This window comes from Miniopterus natalensis, chromosome 15 (assembly GCF_054644295.1).
Source record: "Miniopterus natalensis isolate mMinNat1 chromosome 15, mMinNat1.hap1, whole genome shotgun sequence".
Classification (NCBI taxonomy): Eukaryota; Metazoa; Chordata; class Mammalia; order Chiroptera; family Miniopteridae; genus Miniopterus; species Miniopterus natalensis.
In genome coordinates, this window is record NC_142095.1 from 39,578,223 (window position 1) to 39,598,812 (window position 20,590).

The 20,590-nt window shown below is 34.6% G+C and overlaps 1 protein-coding gene across 4 annotated transcripts in view; it reads right to left on the bottom strand.

Moving 5' to 3' along the window:
• The window catches only part of TASOR (transcription activation suppressor), a 51,561-nt gene that overhangs the window by 19,849 nt on the left and 11,122 nt on the right, over nt 1-20,590 (bottom strand). For all 4 annotated transcript variants that reach the window (XM_087825038.1, XM_087825037.1, XM_016204509.2 and 1 more), the window contains exons 4-14: nt 20,269-20,341; nt 19,753-19,844; nt 19,108-19,269; nt 17,359-17,483; nt 15,383-15,414; nt 14,600-14,705; nt 12,478-12,581; nt 12,293-12,396; nt 3,612-3,684; nt 3,454-3,525; nt 1,808-2,506 (exon numbers count right to left, since the gene is read on the bottom strand). In XM_087825038.1, the coding sequence (XP_087681164.1) occupies nt 1,808-2,506; nt 3,454-3,525; nt 3,612-3,684; nt 12,293-12,396; nt 12,478-12,581; nt 14,600-14,705; nt 15,383-15,414; nt 17,359-17,483; nt 19,108-19,269; nt 19,753-19,844; nt 20,269-20,341 (1,642 nt within the window). The remainder of the gene's footprint in view (nt 1-1,807; nt 2,507-3,453; nt 3,526-3,611; nt 3,685-12,292; nt 12,397-12,477; nt 12,582-14,599; nt 14,706-15,382; nt 15,415-17,358; nt 17,484-19,107; nt 19,270-19,752; nt 19,845-20,268; nt 20,342-20,590) is intronic.

Below are 20,590 nucleotides of genomic sequence, written 5' to 3' on the forward strand. Positions count from 1 at the left end.
CCATCACTTTAATTATTAATAAAGCCTGATTTTCAACAACTAATACTTTTTCAAATGTAATTTCATAAAATTAGTCAATTATCAGCTAAAATGGTACCAAAATTTAATTATCTTGCCTATTATGTGTTCAGTGCTAGGAAATACAGCCAAGTTTAAGAGCAATGCTGTAGAGTCCATCAGAACTGAGTTCAATCATGGATTAGTGAACTACATAACTTTAACTTCTCTGATGATTTTACTGACGACAGTTATTTAATATCTCTAATATTTTACAGATAACTTTCTCATCTGTGAAATAAGGATAACATTGTCTAGCATTCAAGAACTAAATGAGTATATATATGTAAAGCACCTAGTACATAGGAAGTACTTAAGTCTCAAGATACATGCCAACAGTATAAGACAGTATGGATCAGACAGTCAACAGGTTCAGCACACAGCAGAAATGCAGCATAACCTAAAGGAGATGAAGACCATCAAGGAACAGAACAGCCAGAAATCTATTCTGGGGGGATCTGAACTGCAAAGATAAGATGCCTGAGAAATTAAAGATGCTTCAAGAAAAAAGAAAGAGAAGTAAAGGGCTAATCATGACATATTCTGAGAGAGATGAGCCTTAACCAAGGAGCACGTGAAGGAAGAAAGGGAAACATGGCTACTCAGGATGGACAAGGCCAGCCTATAAAAGAGCCCTGAGAGATGAATACAGAAGCTGAGACTGGTAGCAAATTAGCAAAGCAATGTTGAGAGGAACATGACAGTGAAGTGAGTGCTAGGAGGCAGGAAGGCCACCCAGGTGATAAGAACACACACAAAGATGAAATGTTGGAAAGAAAAAGCACTAAAAATTACTGAAAATAGCACCGTCAAATAAAACTTTCTGCAATGATGCAAGTGTTTTCTATCTGTGCTATTCAATATAGTGGTGTAGCTGGTGACATAGGAAGTGAATTTTTGTTTTATTTTATTAATTTAAACTTCTTGTGCTATCCAATCAGGCAGCCACTAGCCACAGGTTATTTAAGATACGCCTAATTAATAAGAAGAGTAACAGCAGCACAAAATGTAGACTGTTACCTCAAAGGTCCCTGAACATAAAGAAACATTTCATGCTTATGGACCAGCAGTGTGAAGATCTTAAAAATCTAGATGAAAAAATATTTTTAAGTACTTGCAATATTTAAACACAAACTTAAGACAAAGGCCTCCCATTTCTTTTTATCTCAACTAAAACAAAAAAAGCAAAGAAAACTAGAGGAAAAAAAGGGCAAGCATATTACTGGACTCCTAGGGTGAAAAAAAAGTACATGCATCTAAGAAATTTTATTTGAAAGCTAAGATTCCTTTCATTAAACAACATCCCCAAACTCCCCAATATTCTATTTGTACTTTTCCATTTCTAAAATTAAAGGACTATAAAAGGACAGGAGGTCCAATTAACAGAATAAAAGCTGAGCATACTTTATTTTTTCACATTAGTCTAAGCTACACAATTCAGAAATCCCATGTGTTAGAGCAGGAGTTGGCAAATATTTTCTGTGAAGGACCAGGTAGTAAATATTTTAGGCTTCATGGGCCATAGAGTCTCTGTTCCAACTCTGCCATCATGGTGTGAAAGCTGCTACCTAGACACATAAGTGAATAGACATGGCTATATTCCAGTACAACTTTCTTTACAAAAACAGAAAGCAGGCTGGACTGGTTTTCAGGTTGTAATCTGCAGGTCCCCATGCGAGAAGAACAGAACTACTTTACTATATTTTTGGTTATTACTTTTATACTATATAAGAGCAATCTGATATTTTACCTTCATACAGATGGCAATTTTCAGATAAATTACTGGTTTTGGCGAGCTTTCTCATATTTTCAGGTAGATCCTCAAGCTTCCTCTTCAAGACAGTTTTGCTTCTCATATCTTCTGTGTCTGAGTCCCCACCCACATTTTTTTTCCTACACTGAATCAAATTAATCAATTCTTTGACTCTATCCTTATCATAATCCAAAGAGTGAGATGACTTCTGCTTTCCAGGTTTAATAGTCTCACCCCTTGAGTTATTTCGTTTCCCAAATTTCTTTTTTGTACCATTCATTTCTTCATGGCCGTCATAATCTGAAAGTTGACCGAACTGTTGAAGTTTTCTATTGTCTTCAAATAGCTCTCTTAATTTACAAATAGGTAACTGATACATTTCAGGCCGAAAAATATAGGTACGCAAACAATCGTCAATATGGGATTTATTTTTTGGAGCTGGGTATAAGAATTTTTTATCATCTAATCGTGAATCATATGGAAACATAATAAACTCTCGTTTACCTGAACCAAAACCTCGCTTAAAAAATTCACTTACATACTTTTCAACACCAGAATGAAAATTTATAGTATTTATATTTTTGAATTCCTTTCGACACCGAATCAAAGCAAATTGTAAAAATTGAGTTATTTTTAATACATCTGGCATGCTCTCATGTCTCTCCTGTGGTGCTACATTGGTTGAACTTTTTTGTGCTGTAAACAAACAAAAAGAGTAAACCATGTTAGCAATCAAGAAATTAATCAAATACAGATCTACCTATTGTCAAAGAAATGTTAACAACATTCATACATTAATGGTGAACCAAATGAGTATGTACCCTGCTACATATGTGTAATACAGAAATATATGAATCACATATTTCTAAGTCCAAAGGACTAAAATAAGCCAGTAAGAAACTAAAACAAGGGAAATTATAGAACATACTTTTAAAAGGGAAAACACCCACTTATGGAAGATCTCATTTCCTTTTCTAACTAGGCCTTTCACCTTGTGGCAGCAAAATAAAAGGGGAAATAAAGAAGCAGGGCAAGATATAAGGCTCCTAGCAAGATAGTTCTACCAAGGATAGCAATGGCATTCCTTCCTGTTATAACAACTTCACATGAACTCTCTATGCCCATAAGGAGATGTGCAGACACTAATTGCTACAATTGAGAATCTCATTCTTAATCTAACAGTGAAATCCATTAGTGGGAACTCTGCCTTAATATAGCATTAAAGTTAGTTCTTAGAAATGGTGAATAGCAAATTTTCTCTAATATTGGTGTGAAAATTCTTATTAGTTTTGAATGGCCCAATATTTAAACCAGCACATAATGCTTTGATAGTTGCTAAAATCTGAATGCAGAAGTGAACTAAGCTAAAACACAGTATTTATAAAACCCTGAAAAATGAAACCATTATAACAATTACAATCAACATTATTTAGTGAGAACACTTGATTAAAACCCAAATAATTTTTCATGGTAAAAAAACCAAAATCAAGTCATGTAATTTGTGTTTTATATCACTAATAGCTCTTAATACCCTGTGTATTTCCTAAAACATGATGTAAGAAAGACAAAATGCTTAGGGAGTTATGTGGAAATTTTCAATGTAGGAATCTATAAGATTGGATTTAGATAGTCCAAGAACTTACAAGTAACTATGCCTCTAGGTTCTTGAAATAGAAATAAAGCATGTAGAATTCGAGACCTGGCCGTTTGATGTTCTAAAAAAACAGAAGCCAAATTCATTAGCAATGTGTTTTAACTAAAAAGTTAAAAAAGAATTATAAAAATTAAAGACACTACCTACCATATGGAGAAACCATTTGATAAGGAGAGAGAAGAAAAAGGTATCCTCGGTCTCCCAAAGGTTTAACAAGAACCTGCAGTTTTAGAAGAGGGAAAAAGTTTAATCTGCTTTATTATTGCTAACGATAAGGCAGACACAGAAGTATCTGCTAATTATAAAGAAAATAAAAAGTTTTTGATCTTTAGAAAAAATATTAATCCTTTACTGTTACTTTTCCAACTCTGCTAATTAACAGAATTCCAATAAAATACAGAATTCCTTAGTTTTCATAACTTAAATGAGAAAATTCCCCTAATTTACTGTGAAACCAACTTGCTGATTTTTCCTTAAAGCTAAAATACAAGGACCAAACTAAAGACTTCAAATATTTTCCTCAGCAATTCAAAAGACACACTGCCCGGCTGGGCGTGGCTCAACAGTTGAGCGTAGACCTGGGATCCAGGAGATTGGGGTTTGATTCCAGGTCAGGGCACATGCCCGGGTTGCGGGCTCGATCAGTGACTCTCTCATCATTAATGTTTCTATCTCTCTCTCTCCCTCTCCTTTCTTCTCTCTGAAATCAATAAAGATACATATATTAAAAAAAAAAAGACATTAATTGAGAAGGCAATGTGCTGGATATTGGAAATATAAAACAATTATGACACAAATGCTGCCTTTAAGAGTTCGGACTAATCTAAAATGCAATGTGTTGCAATAATGTAATTCTTCACATAGAGGAGTTTATAATTCGGTGGACAGAGCAACACAGGAAATACCAATAATTAGATTAAGACAGATAAATTCTCAAAAATATTTACAAGGCGACATGAAGGGGAAAAATACAGTTCGTTTATGATCAGAAAAGATACTGAAAGTGTACTGGAGGTGTATTTTAAAGAATGGGAACAGTGTCAAGAGCCTGAGTTTGTGGGAAGGACATTTCAATAAAGGCAACGTCATGAGCAAAGGCAGAGTTTTAATATGATAGACAGTTTGCAAGCAACAGAATACTTATGACTGGCAAAAGAGTGAGGACAAACTAGGATAAATGTGTAAGACAAGTCTACAAAGAAAGATCTTGGGATAGATTATAGAGAGACAAGAATGCCAGGTTAGCCAGGAATGCACTGAAGAGTAACCCTTTTGAACTGGAAAAATTCCCTTAAAAAAAAAAAAATCTTGACAACACTATGAGAAGGGGTAAAGAAATCAATGTAGTAAGAACTCAAACTCAGTTCAGGGGCTACTACCACAATTGCAATAGTTCACAGCATTTCTTTTGATTAATGAAGGGTAAATAAAGGAAGAACTGAGAATAGCAGTTGAACACAAAAGGCTGTCTGGGTTGTGAAAGAAAACTTGTGCTACAAATCCCTATTAAATAATTCCAATAAACAAAGTTTATATAAGAACCCATAATCTAAAGGCCAAAAAGCAACTGTGTTACCAATTTACATTTAATAAAAACATTGTTTGAACACTCAAAAGGTAGACAATGTACTGGAAAAATTCTGTTTCAGACCTAAACACTTTTATTTAAAATGTTTCATATGTCATATCCTTTCTAACATTTTGCCCAACTCCTGGCTGTCAAAACAGAAAGTTGGAAAACAAAAATAAAATTTTCATGTTTTATGGTCACTGAGGAAAAACAATTAGATTCTTTTAATTTTTCACCTACTCCAAATAGTAGGCTTTTAAAATTCCACTGGCTTAGTGGCCTTTATAAAAACCACTGTCCTCGGGGCATAAACACCCAAAAAACACTGAGGTAAACAGAGGCCTTAGCAGTAATATTGGTGGCTTTAACTCAAAGAAGCAGTTTTAGTCCTCAGAAGAGGAAACAAACATCTGTGAACTCCGTGCTCCTGCTGCCCTGCTGCTATTTATTACATGTCACTGTTTCCTTCCTCCTTAGAAGAGAGTATTAACCCAGTCTGTGAATTTTTATTACTTGATTCTACTATTTTGACTTTTCAATAACAAAACAGGTAATTAATATGGTACAAAAATACATTCAAATATAAAATATTTTAGCTCACAACCTTAAGTGACCAAGTTTAGGAGGAAATGAGCTTAGCGAGATTTAGCAGAAACAACAGATTCAAACACCCAAGGGCTCAAACTGGAATTATCAGATGCAATATATAAAACAACATATATGAAATGTTCAAGAAATAAACAAAATAACTGGCATAATAGAAAACATGTTCACACAAAAACTGGTATACAAATATTCAGAGCAGCAATATTCTTAATAGCTGAAGCATGGAAATAGCTGATGAATGGACAAAATGTGGCATTATCCATACAATGAAATATGACTCAGCCATAAAAAGCAATGAAGTATTGATACATGCTACAACATGGATGACCCTTAAAAGTGTTGTGCTAAGTGAAAGCAACCAAGCACTACACTACAGGCCACATAACGCATGATTCCACTCATATAAGATGTCCAGAGTAGACAAATCCATAAAGACAGAGGTAGATTAATGGTTGCCAGGGACTAGAGAGAGGAAGGAATGCAGAGTAAATACTTAATGGGTATGTGATTTCTTTCTGGGGTGAAAATACTCTGGAATTAGTGGTGATGGTTGCACAACACTGTGAATCTACTAAAAATCACTGACTTGTACACTTTAAAATGGTTAAAATGGAGGGGGCAAAGAGGTGGAGAGGGGCATCTGTAATATTCTCAACAATAAATTTTTAAAAAATGACTAAAATGATGAATCTTATTTCAATAAAAGCAATAGCAAGAGATATCAGAATATAATCTCCACCTCCTAGAACAGTGCCTAGCACATAATAGTTACTCAGTAAGTATTTCTGAAAGAATTAACAAGAATCTGTTGAAAAAAGTGAGGCAGATCTCCAAAAGGAATCAAATATAACTTTTAGAAATAAAAATATTCTCCATGAAATTAGAAACTATGAATGGATAAACAGCAAATTAGACACAGCTAGGCAGAATGTGTAAACTAGAAGACAGCTATGATGAAATTATTCAGAATGCAACACAGAGAAATAAGTAGATGAAAAACACGGGAAGTTAACAGACATGAAGAACAGAATGAAAAGGTCTGACATATGATGGTTCAGAGTCTTAGAAAGACTGTCTAAAGGAATGAAGGGGACATATAATCAGAGATAATGACTAATATTCCAAAAATAAAGATAAGTCAACAGATACGGAAGACGATACACCAAACTGGATAAATAAGAAATCTACACCTAGATATATTTAATGTTAACTGCAAAACAGCAAAGAGAAAGCAACTGGGAAAAAAAGTTCTGCAAAGGAAAAATAATTACACTAAGAGTTGACTTCTCAATAAAAATAGAAGCCAGAAGATACTGTAGTATATAATCAAAGTCCTAAGAATACAGCTGTCAACCCTGAATTGTGTACCCAGGTCCCAACAATGAAAGAATATGCATTTTTCTCAAATACAAGGGCATGTACAAAAACTGACCACAGAGCAGGTTTTAAATCAAATCTCAATAAATTTCAACTAATCATCATCACCTGTTCTGATTACAATGGAGTTATATTAGGAAAAAACAAAAAGACAGCTATGTATCCTCGTAATTTGGAAATTTAAAAACGTGCCCATATATCACGTGTCAAATCATAATAAAAACTAAGAAATACTTAGAACTGAATAATGAAAATACTACATATTAAAACGTGGAATGCTCCCCCCGTCAAAAACACACACACACTATTGGGATTTTTTAAAATTGGAATTGCATTAAATCTGTAGATCAAGTTTTGAGAGAATTAACATCTTTATCATGCTGTCTTCATGAACAAGATTATCTCTTTACTTCTATAAGGTATTCTTGGAAGATAATTTTACGGTTTTCTGGATACAAGTCTTGCTTATTTTTTTGTTAGATTTATCTATCACCAGGCATCTTATATTTTTTGATCCTATTGTAAACAGTATTTTTCATTTCAGTATATAGAAATGTAATTGATATCTATATATTGATTTTATGTCAGATGTATATATGAAATTGGAATGATTTGTTTATTCTTGTACATTCTTTGGGACTGCTATATAGATTTTATTATCTAGGAACAAGTGTTTTGGTATTTCCTCTGTAGTCTTCATGCTTTTTTTCCCCCTTGTGTTACTATGCAATCTAGCATCTGTAGCACGATGTTGAATAAAAGTGGTGATTACAGGTATTCCTGTATTTTTTTTTTTTTTTAAACATCTGGTTTAGTTTATTTTTAAATATATCTTTACTGATTTCAAAGAGAGGAAGGGAGAGGGGGAGAGAGAGAGAAACATCAATGATGAGAGTGTCTTCATTGATCGGCTGCCTCCTGCACGGCCCCTGCTGGGGATCGAGCCCGCAACCTGGGCATGTGCCCTGACCGGGAATCGAACCTTGATCTCCTGGATCCTAGGTCTATGCTCAACCACTGAGCCATGTCTGGCCGGGCTATTCCTGTCTTCTTGATTTTCAAATGAACACTTGTAACATTACCCATTAAGTAGAAAGTTTGCAGTAGGTTTTTCATAGATACCTTTATCAGTTCAAAATTTTTTCTTTAATTTTTTAACCATAAGTGGGTTTTGAATTTTAGTTAATGCCTTTTTTTTTTTTTTTTGCATGTACGAAATAGCCACATGGTGTCCTTTCTTCTATAACGGTGGTCTGCAGATTATAACCTGAAAACCAATCCAGCCTGCTTTCTGTTTTTCTAAAGAAAGTTGTACTGGAATATAGTCATGACTATTCATTTACGTGTATAGATAGCTGCTTTCACACCATAAAGGCAGAGTTGGAACAGAGACTCTATGGCCCATGAAGCCTAAAATATTTACTACCTGGTCCTTCACAGAAAATATCTGCCAACTCCTGCTCTAACACATGGGATTTCCGAATTGTGTAGCTTAGACTAATGTGTGAAAATAAATATGCTCAGCTTTTATCCTATTAATTGGACTGCCTGTCCTTTTACATTCCTTTGATTTTATAATTGGAAAAGTACAACACAGAAATATTGGGGGGGCTTGGGGGATGTTGCTTAATGAAAGAAAGTTTCTTAGCTTTGAAATAAAATTTCTTAAGATACATACACATTTTTTTCCATCCTAGCAGTCCAGTAATATGTTTGGCTTTTTCTTTTTTTCCTATACTATGTGTGATGGTTAATTCTATGTGTCAACTTGACTGGGCCACAGGGTGTCAAGATGTGGTCAAACTTTGCTCTGGATGTTTCTGAGGGTGTTTTTGGATGAGTTTAACATATACATCAATAGACTGAGTAAAGCAGATTGCCCTCCTAAATGTGGGTGAGTCTCATCTAATCAACTGAAGGTTAAATAGTAAAAAAGACTGACCCTTCCTGGAGTAAGGGGAAATTCCTCCTACCTACCAGCCTGCCTCTGAGTTAGGATATCAGGTTCTTTCCCCCATGTCTTTGGACTCAAACTGAAATATCAGCTCTCCTGGATCTCTGACACTCAGACTCAGATTGGAACTACACCATCAACTCTCCTGGGTCTCCAACTTGCCAAATGCAAATTTTGGGACTTTTCAGCTTCCATAACTGTGTGAGACAATTCTTTATAATAAATTGCTCTCTTTCTCTCTCTATATATATATCCCATTGATTCAGTTTCTCTAGAAACCCCAGACTATTACATCATGTAACTATCTTGATGATAAATGCAAAAAAAAAGAAAGAGAAGCATTAAATTCAAAACCCACTTATGGGTAAAAAATAAAGAAAAAATTTTAAAGTGATAAAGGTATCTATGAAGAATATTCACATCAGAAACAATATTCAAACCAAAAGAGAGCTTAATATAATTTTACTTATTTTATAAATCTCTCTGTGGGAAAATAAAACTTCCCCAGACTTCTCAGTGCTCCTGCAAAAAGCCCTCGCCTTCTGATATGCTGAAATGTATATTAAAGATAGGGAACGTTTGCTTTCATTTTCCCCAGAAATATTTTGCTCTTTATATACCTTAAGAATTAGATCTATAGTCAATTATCTAGTTAACTGCTCTGATCCAAAGGATAATTAAATTTCTTCTTCCCCTGAGAGTGCCAACTCAACTGGGTACACAAGAAGGCAGAGGTGACAGCACAGATTAGTTCCTAGTTTAAGTCCCAAGGTGCGGGGAAGACAGAGAGCTATCTCCTGTCTACATTTTAAGCAGAAATGACCCTAGGAACTTGGAGATGTCATTAGAACCAAGAGAGCTAACTGGCTCCTGTAAAGATTTTATTTACTTACCAAAGGGTTGGAGTAATATTCATTAACATTTTCAGAGGCCTTTTCAGGAGGGGAGGGAGATAGCTGCCTCCTTCTCTTAATAAGCAAAGAAAAATATTTTTTTTTCTCATCCCTTATCTATGAGATAGCTACTCCATAAGATAACTGACCTGTCTCTTGTTGCATTGCCCTAACAGTAATGACTAGGGCAAAGGAGGGCCAATACATTTATTACTTACTGTAAGGTATTCACTAAACTTGTCTCTGATCCAGAACACCTCGTGTGTTATTCAAGATAAAATTATTAACAACCCAACAGTCCCAATGCATCTCTCATTATATGAGAAATACGAAGAAAGTAACTATAATTAGGATAATTCCCAATGAGGTTTGCAGGAAAAGGAATGCTACACAAAATACCTAGGAGTCCATTAGATTCAGGTAGTGTATCCCTATGGAATGTCCAGCCCTCTAAGATCTAGGATCTTACTTTACTTCTTGATTCTAGAAAGAACCAGTCCTCCACATACCTTGCTCAGATCAAGAACAAAATGTCAGTATCCTTCCTATTCTGACTCTCACTATTAGGAACTGAACAGATACTATAATTTTCTAATAAACTCTTCACTATCCAGACTCTCAATACTCATTCCTCTGAAATGTAAAAACTATATGATTTGGATAACTACCACATCCAAACTTACTATCTAAACTCTCACTTTCTGAACTCAGTAACTGAAAAGATTTTGATCATGAGGAACACTTGTATTATAGACAGGCTTTCCGAGGAAAACAAGAAAGGTAAATAAAAAAGTATGATGATATGTACTGAAAATGCATGTATGTGCACGTGTATGTGTATAAGTGTTCTAAGACGCCTAGTCCAAAGGTTTCTAACCTTTTTGGTCAAGGAGTTATTGCTGGGTGTCCATCAATTCATAAGTATACAAATTCTGCCTATAAGTCTGCATATAATTTGACATTCCCATCTATAAACAATGGATTTGTTAAGCAAATCTATAGGCATACAATGAAAATTCTATGTAAACAATAAAAATGAAGTTGTGGGTTCTGAAAATCAGAGACACAAATTTCCATTTGAGGGCTCAATAAAGTGAAGAGTAAAAAGAAGTCAACTGCTGAATAACCTGTATTAAATGGCATACCTGAGCAAAAAACCTTCTCTTCCTCTCTATTGGAACATCTGATCAGCATTTAAATATGAGCTTCCCTGTATCTCATGTTAACAGAAACTTTGGAATAGCCACTATCCTTCTCTGTAGCCACCTACTTACCTTCAGCTAAAGCATACATACCGACATCACAAATTCATTTTCCATTCAATCCTGAAACCATCACAATCTGATGCCTGAACTAATCTCTCTACCTAAACTCCATATATTCAATATGTATTAACCTGGATACGACCTACTAAATATTTCTTAAATCAGTCTTTCTTCTTCTTTTTTTCTAAATTAAAAAAAAAAAATGTTTTTATTTATTTCAGGGAGAGGGAGGGAGAGGGAGAGATAGAAACATCAGTGATGAGAGAGTCAGTGACTGCTGCTTCCTGCATGCCCCCTACTGGGGATCACGCCCCACAACCTGGGCATGTGCCCTGACTGGGAATCGAACCTTGACCTCCTGGTTCATAGGTTGATGTTCAACCACTGAGCCACACCAGCTGGTAAAAATCAGGCTCTTCTTACATCATCATTCTTACCTTTTTCATCCAACCCTTCATCACCCTCCAATGTAAGTTTCCTACCTCATCTTCCCCGGCCTCAATTCATTCTCTACATAGTAACCAAGGTAAGTGCAAAACATAGATCTGACCATGCTGCATACAGAATCAAAACCTCATCCAACTCCCTTTAAAAACCATTACTCTTAGGATCAAGTCCAAACTTCCAAACGCTTGAACATTGCCTGCATGATGCTGCAGGACATAGCCTCCTACACATTTGTCCAGCATCATGTTCTACCACTTTCTCCCAACTACTATAGTATTCGTTTATTTCTTCAACCTCACAAAGGACCTTCTTTTTGAATCTTCAAATATGGAAACTGTCTCTACTGGAACCACATCTATCTGAGTAATTCCATTTATCACTCTGTGTAGTCCAGGAAAACAGAGTCTCTTTCCCTCATTTTTTACTGAACTATATACCTTACATAAATAAGTAATATTCAAGAAGTATTTTTTGAATATCAGAATCACGATCACAAAATACAACAAAGCTACTTCCTGGAAAGACTTGTCTGTAGAAAGTGTAAGTGTCATAGCTATATAGGAGAGTACCAAAGGCCATAATAAAATGCTGTTAACTAAATGGTAGCAACTAAGACAGCTGTGGTACTTTCAGAGGTAATAAACTGAAATACTAATATGATCACTTACTAATATGCAAGTTTCTAAGGGAGAAAGAACATTTTAAATTTAACTCACAAGTTTTTCTTTCTCTAGTTTTTGCAGTAAACTCTCCATGTTACTTCCAATTCTTGTCTTTTCTACAACTTCATAAAGACTGCAATACATTCCATTCTTCAAAACTGATATAGGAAAAAATACATAGTAAATATTCAAATTCAAGTCTGCTTCTTATATTTCAGTAAAATTAAAAATTACTTTACCTTCATTTGAACTGAAGTATGCTTCCTTGTAAAACAGTGCTGGAGGTATTTTCTGTTTCAGATGATCAATACTCATAACTGTTTCAACATCTAACTTCTCAGGACTGAAAGAAAATTGAAAAAAGGGATTTCTTTACCTGTATTTATTTCTTTACCTGTATTTTTAATTCCAGCAATGGTATCTTTCTCTCTTTTACAAGCGTGCATATGCACGTGTATACGCGTGCGCACACACACACACAGACAGAGCTTACTGGAAAACAAAGAGCATGTTTATCAATACTGTATTTAAAGAAGATTTGATATAGGCAGTTCAGATGTACAGGTAAATAGATAGCCTGGCAATATTACCAACCTTCCAACTTTAAGGAAGAAGCTACTTCTATATGCCAATATTACTAATGACAAAGGATATAAGGTTGTCATTTTATTAAACACAATTCAAGTATATACTGCTAACGTAATCTTCAAACATTTATGAAGGCTTATAATGTTTCCTGTGGTGGTAGCAAAAGATCATTTTATTTTTTTAATTTATTTTTAAAGAGAGGAAGAGAGGGGCAGAGAGAGAGAAGGAGGGGGGAGGGAGACAGAGAAACATTAATGTGAGAGGAAAATATCGATTGGCTGCCTCCCACACACCCTCCTACCAGGGATCGAGCCTGCAACCTGGCATGTGCCCTGACTGGAAATGAAACAGGCAACCTTTTGGTGCATGGGATAAAGCCCAACCAACTAAGCCATATCAGCCAGGGCAGCATAAGATCATTTTAGACCTTTCTATTCCAGCATGTTCACAAGACTGAAAACAGCCTATAAATTTTAACTTACCACAGCAAAGCTGTTTCCAATAAATAACTGATAAATTTTAAGACTATCATGTTCAAATTGCTAATGGAAAATATATCTAATTGGGATAAAAAATTTTTTTACTGACTTTAGAGAGAAGAAAGGGGAGGAGAAAGAAAAAGAAAGAGAGAAACACTGATGTGAGAAACATGGATCGGTTGCCTCCTGAACACATCCTGACCAGGGATCAAACTTGCAACCTGGGTATGTGCCCTGACCTGGGTATGTACCCTGACTGAAAATTTAACCTGCCACCTTTCGGTGTATGGGATGAAACTCCAACCAACTGCACCACACTGGCAGGGCTAGGATAAAACTTTTAAAAATCACTTTTAAGATTTACTCACGCCTAGCCAGGCATGGCTCAGCAGCTGAGCGTTGACCTAGGATCCAGGCAATCAGGATTCGATTCCCAGTCAGGGTACATGCTCAGGTTGCGGGCTCAATCCCCAGTCGGGGACGTGCAGGAGGCAGCCGATCAATGACTCTCTCATCATTGATGTTTCTATCTCTTTCTCTCTCTCCCTCTCCTTTCCTCTCTCTGAAATCAATAAAGAAATATTAAAAAAAAAAAAAAGATTTAAATTCACTAAGAAAAAGTTTTATGCCATAAATGCGTATGACTTTTTAGCCCATCCTGAAATCAAGACAGAAAAGCAGAAGGCTCATTTTGCCATTTAAGTTTCTAAAGATATTAAATCAATCTTTTTATTTTTTTATTTTATTTTTATTTTTTTTTAATATATCTTTATTGATTTCAGAGAGAAGAAAGGAGAGGGGGAGAGAGAGACAGAAACATCAATGATGAGAGAGTCATTGATCGGGCCCACAACCCGGGCATGTGCCCTGACCAGGAATCGAACCCCGATCGCCTGGATCCCAGGTCGACGCTCAACTGCTGAGCCACATCTGGCCGGGCTAAATCAATCTTTTTATTTTTATTCTATTTTTTTAAATATATCTTTATTGATTTCAGAGAGAGGAAAGGAGAGGGAGAGAGAGAGACAGAAACATCAATGATGACAGAGTCATTGATCGGCTGCAGCCCGCAACCCGGGCATGTGCCCTGACCGGGAATCGAACCCTGATTGCCTGGATCCTAGGTCGATGCTTAACCGCTGAGCCACACCCGGCCGGGCTAAATCAATCTTTTTAAAAACAAACCAATGTTTATCTAAGTTCTTACAAACAGAAGCACCAAAGTAAAACTTAAATATAAGAAAAAAGTAACAAAACAGTAAATTGCTATTTTCTTGTAATATAGCATACTTACAGTTTTATAGGCAAAAAAGCACGAGTGGCCGACCTCAGAGAAATATAGCACAAAAGCTTTCCTTTATTTAAAAGCTGTCCTTTCCACAAGGTATAGTAAAATTTATCTGAAAGAAAAAAAAAAACAGACAATTTTTGGCAGCCAGAAGCAAATACATGTTTCCTAGAAAAAAAGGGAAAAACATCTAGAAACAAGGTTTTGTAGAACAAAAGCAAAATACTTGACATTTCTATTTACAGGAGAGTTTGAACACTAGGATTTTTTGTTTAAGCTACTGTTTCTCCTACAAAATTATTCCAGCTGCAAAGAATTAACCATTTTATTTGTCTAAATGTCTTCATATCAGAAAGCTGAGGAGCAAAGACAATATAGTTACCGCTCTCTTATTTCCCCCAAAGGAGACTATGTTAAATCTGGTTAACTACATAAATCCCTACAATGTCCCATATCTTCTACTCAATCTCTTTTCATTGTGGAGAAACCTGACCTAAACCTCTGATAAATTTAGTACTTTTAAAAGGCTGAATTGTGAAATTTGTTTTATTTTTTACTATTATCAAAGTGCTAAAACCTTTTGGTCTATTTACAGCAGAACTAGCTTCTCAAAGGAGACTTTATGCTTAGATGACCAAATGTTGATGCTACATCATAAAATGGCCTCACCCTCCTTTTCATACTTTGTAGACTCTAATTCATTATAAAAATAAAACAAAGCACTTAACATTATTTTTTACTATGCGCACTTACTCTTTCAATTTAGAAAACTAAAGGAAAGAATCTTACCTGTGTTTCTATCTGCATTAAAGCTGTTAGATCTACAAATAAATTTAAAAAAAAATTACTAATTGTTAATACAAAAGTTAACACGCACGATCTTGAATAAGTGCTATTTCTAACGGCATACTACACAAGAGAACTAAGTCCTCCCTCCAGGTAGGAGGGAGCAGTTACTTACTTACTATAACGTTTACTAATTCCAAGTCCACTTGGTGAAAATAATTACTTACTTGACTTTAATTACCATATTTGCCCAAAATTAAGGGACTCTTTTCCCAAAAAATATCCATCAGGAGGAAATGAAGTCCATTTTAAAGTCTCTGTCAATTACTTTATTTGGGTGATAAAATTCAAAGAAATGGCCTCAGTATATATTTAAATGTATTTATTCATCATTCAACAAATATTTACTAATATTCTAAGTAACAGGGTTATAGGGATGAACAAGTCCCCCTGCCTTCATAGAGATTATAATCTCTTGAGGCAGACAGACAACAATCAGAAAGGTAAGTCTATAATTTACCAGAGGATAATGGTTTTAAGTTCTAAGGAGTAAAAAGGAAAAGACACTAAGAGTACACACGGTGAAAAAAAAGATCACAGCCCAGCCGGTGTGCTCAGTGGTTGAGAATCAATGTATGATCCAGGAGATCGAGGTTTGATTCCAGGTGAGGGCACATGCCTGGGTTGCAGGCTTGATCCCCAGTGAGGGGGCATGTAGGAGGCAGCCAATCAATGACTCTCATCATTAATGTTTCTATCTCTCATTTCTCTCTCCCTCTTCCTTCCTCTCTCTGAAATCAATAAAGACATATTTTTTTAAAAAATCACAGAAGACCTTATCAATAAGGTCACCTTTAAAGAGAGATCTAAAAGAAGTGTAGGTGTAAATTATGCAGCTAACTAGGGAAAGAGAGGGAACAGCAAATGCAGAGGCCCTGCGGCAGGAGCACTAATGACGGTATTCAAGGTACAACAAGAATGTTCAATCAATGCTTGTTTTAAATGGTATGAAGGTCAAAAGATGAAATCAAACAGGAGGCAAAGAAAATTAATGGACAGTCGTTATTCCTGGGAGTATGACCTCATAATTATTAAGTGCTGAGTACCTTCTGAAGATCACTGCTGAAAGGCACTATAATAAATATATCATGGAGATCATAAATACACACACACACAGAAAAACAAAACTATCTGGATATTATGTGAAGCTGTACTTGTGGCTGTGGATGGTTTCCAGGACCACTGATACAAAAAAAGTGTTGGATCTCAAACAACTAAAATGAAGACAAGACGATCTGATCTGGAAACTGATAAAGAGGTCAACCTCAAAAATGTCTAGTATGTTTTAAGAATGTGGCTTTTAAAAACAGCAGTACTTCTAAATTAATATATATCATTCATGATTTTGAATATGGGTACTCAAAGTAAAAATAAGTAGACATTTGACCATTTCACCTATATCCAAAACATATTCTGGAATAACCACATGGGAACAAAAAAGGGAAAACTGCTTTGTATTTGGTTACCTCATATTAGAGCTTATAAGAAATCATCAATGGTACTCAACTCTGACTAAAAATCACAATCATCTGGAGGCTTTTAAAAACTACCAGTGCCTAAGCTACTTAAGTATTTGGTTTAACTGTTTTGAGGTGAGGCTGGTGCATCTTTAGTAGCTCCCCATTTTAGTAGAAGCTCCCACAAAATTTCACTTTTAAAAACTACATTTATTCAACTACAAAAATTTTCAGTATCAACAAAAAAGAGGTTAACTAGTGAGGTTCAAGTAAACTTTAGTTTGTATTTCCACATAGTTTAAATATCTGTCCTTTACATTTTAAATCACCATGAACATTTATGTATCTAACTAATTTTAAGAAAAAAAATGGGAACAAAACAAAGTGTTTCTTCTAATGAGGCAGTCTAGGACATGTAATTTAAGATCATTCTGGATGATGTCCAAAACTCCTAAACCTTACCTTGATGAAGGTACAAACTTCAGAGGCTGTATATCATCTTTGTAAGTAAAAGATACGACTGCATATGGACACACGTGTCTTGGTCTTCCCCTTAGCTCATCAAAGCCATACTCATAAAAATAATACTAAAAATAAGAAAATGCAAAATTAACTTCTTTAAGAAGGCAAAAAGTACAGAGTGGAATTCTTGCATTTATCTGCCTGGTTTTTGAGAAAAATAACATTTAAATGTGCCTCTACCAAGAAATATCTTTAAGCACTGCTTGTTAACTACAATAATTTGTACTTTATATTCATTTTATGATATAAAATCATCTATATATATATATTAGATGCCAGGATGCTAACAGGTATTCCAAAAGCTTACTTCTGAAGAGTTGACCACTGGAAATGTGGTCAACAAATTTCCTCATTAAAATGTTACAAATGGGGCTCCCACATCAGCCTAGAAAAGCCAATTTGATACAAAAAGTAAAATACTAAAGACACAACTTCAATCAAACCTACCATGTTGTTCATCATGTCAAAAGAAAAATATTCTTGGCTTTAACTGAAGACAAAGCAGCAAAAGGGAGGCAAGAGGGATCACAAACATAGGTAACAAAGGTAGCTGACCCTCTTCCTACTACCCATCTGCATTTCCCCTTCACCTATTCACAACCTTTATTAGATCAGGGTTTTGTGACTTGCAGACTAGTAGTTTTCATTAAAAAAAAAAGAGTGCCCCAGTTTATAGACAAGGCATTTGTCTGTCAAAAGTCCATTCCCTTGGGATAATATTGATTTCAATAATGTTATTGCTCTGAAAATACCTGAAAATGTTTTTGAAATATCAAGCCAGTTTACAAGTTCTGCTGGAAAAGCCAATAATTACTATAAAGTATATCTCATATCTACCAATACTACTACTGTCCAGAAGGTAATCAAATGAGTCAGTCCCGATGACTTCGTTTAATATAATTTTTGCTAAAAGCCCCCAACAACAGATCTTGCCCACTGAGATTCTTCAAAAAGAAAGAACAATAAATTGTATTTTATGTAACTAAAGAAAGAAATTAAAAAAAAAAAGACATTTCCAGGGAGTTAGCATTACCACTTTTCACATATAATCCATTTGGATACATATTTTTTTTATACATTTGTTAAAAACAGTAACATTACTTTGTAGTCAACATCATATAAAATACAGTGACTAAAGTTCATCAAATACAACACTTTTAAGTATGTGTAGTTTACTGTGTATCAGTTACATCTGAATAATGCTTAAAAATTCTAAATTTGCATCTTAAAAAATGTTAATAAAAGTAGAAAATGTCTATCAAATCAATAGTACAAAATAAAATGAATTAAGGTATTTCAAGGGGCTTCAACTCTACCTTAAAGGATGAGTAGTATTTTATTAGGCAAGAGATCTTTCTAGGCCAGGAAAAGTCAGGGCTTCAAAATGAAATGAGGCCTGTTGAAGGCAGAGCTCATACAAAAAAACCAAGATGGAAGTAACAGTCTACAAACAAGCAGGGTGAGCTAGCCTAAGGAATCTGAATATTATCATCTTTAAGTCTATGTTTCTGAGTTGTCTTGGAAACACTGAACAAATAGCAGTGAGAGACACTGGAGTCTGGCAGTAATATATAGAAACCAGAGTCTAGATGGGTGTGGTGGTAGAGGGAACAGAAAGTGAGACATTTTAAAGAATTTGGTGACAAATAGATATCAGGTCATAACACTAAAATGAATTCAGGTACCTACCTGAGTAAGCTCATAGGCTCGGTAAGCCAAAAGTGATGTAACTCTATTGGCATTCTTCGACACGTGACATTCATGCTTTGGTGTTGGGTCCAAAGCACTTTTATTTAACATAGATTCCAAACTTTTTACACCCATGGGGTCGTATATACTTTTTATTTTACCCTAAAATAGAAAAAAACTTTTAAGTCCACCCAAATCTAATTATTGACTATATAAAACTAATATTATAGAATACTTCTTTGAATACAGATCACCTATAACAACAGTTTTTTTCCTTTAATATCTGGTAATAAAGTAACATCCAACACATTTTGCCAATATTGAAGAAGAAAAAGTTAACCATGAAAAAAAAAAGTTGTTTGAATTTGTTTCATAACAAAGAAAAAATTTTATTTACAACACTCTTCACTAGCCTAAATGACATTACCAACATATTACCCTCCTTTCTTCATTCTATTCTTTGAAAGGAAAAGAAATCTCTAAAATACAGCAAACTTACATCAAAGATGGCAAACCACTCTCAAAAGTTTCTTTATATACCAACACAAGGAAGCAGTTTTTTAATTTAAATTCCTAAAAATAGGGTCAACTAAAATCCAAATCAAATGTTGTCTTTGATATATGAAACATAGAAGTTGAAATTACCTTCATTATTTTAAAAATAACAACATCACCCACTGTTCCAGTTTCCAAAGGATTAGCTTGTAATAAATCAGCATACCTAGAAAGATAGATACCTAATAAAGAAGAAAAATTTTTTTAATTAAGGACATGAATACAAAAAAATCTAAATATTTAATCTAATGATGAGATAAACAATCTGATTGACACCTTTAAAAAAAATGTAGTGACAGTAAAGATATTTAGCCAAAGCAAAAATAAAACCAAAATAAACATGAAACTAATAAAATTTTTCAAAATCACTAGTACTCAACTAAGGCCAAAAATGATAATATATTTTTAAATCAATTTGAAGCATGCAAAGATCAGAAACAAAGAATAAAACTGGCTTTATATCACAGAACCTAAAATTAGTCTCCTTTTCTGGGAACATGACAACATACACATAAATTTAATTATAAGGACTGCAGCAAAATTAGATAATATATTTTTAAGTGGCAACTTAATAGTACATAAATGAAAAAAAGAAAAAAAGATTACCCATGGAAGGACTGCCAAGAATTGTTATTTTGGACTGGCCCACCTGTAATCCTTTTTCACATATGCTTTGAACCTAAATAAACAAAACACTTAATCTTGCAATCATAATACATTAAAAGTGTGAAAAGATATTTTATAAACTTGTTTTAAATAAAACCTAAGCTTCTGAACTATGTAAATTCAACATTATAGAAATTTTATATATATGCCAGTTTATGACTACATATCAATGTAAAACTGGCTTACACTTCCAACATAACCATAGCTGGAATCCATATTTGTTTATGCTAGGTGTGACAGATACTCAGAATTCATGTAACTC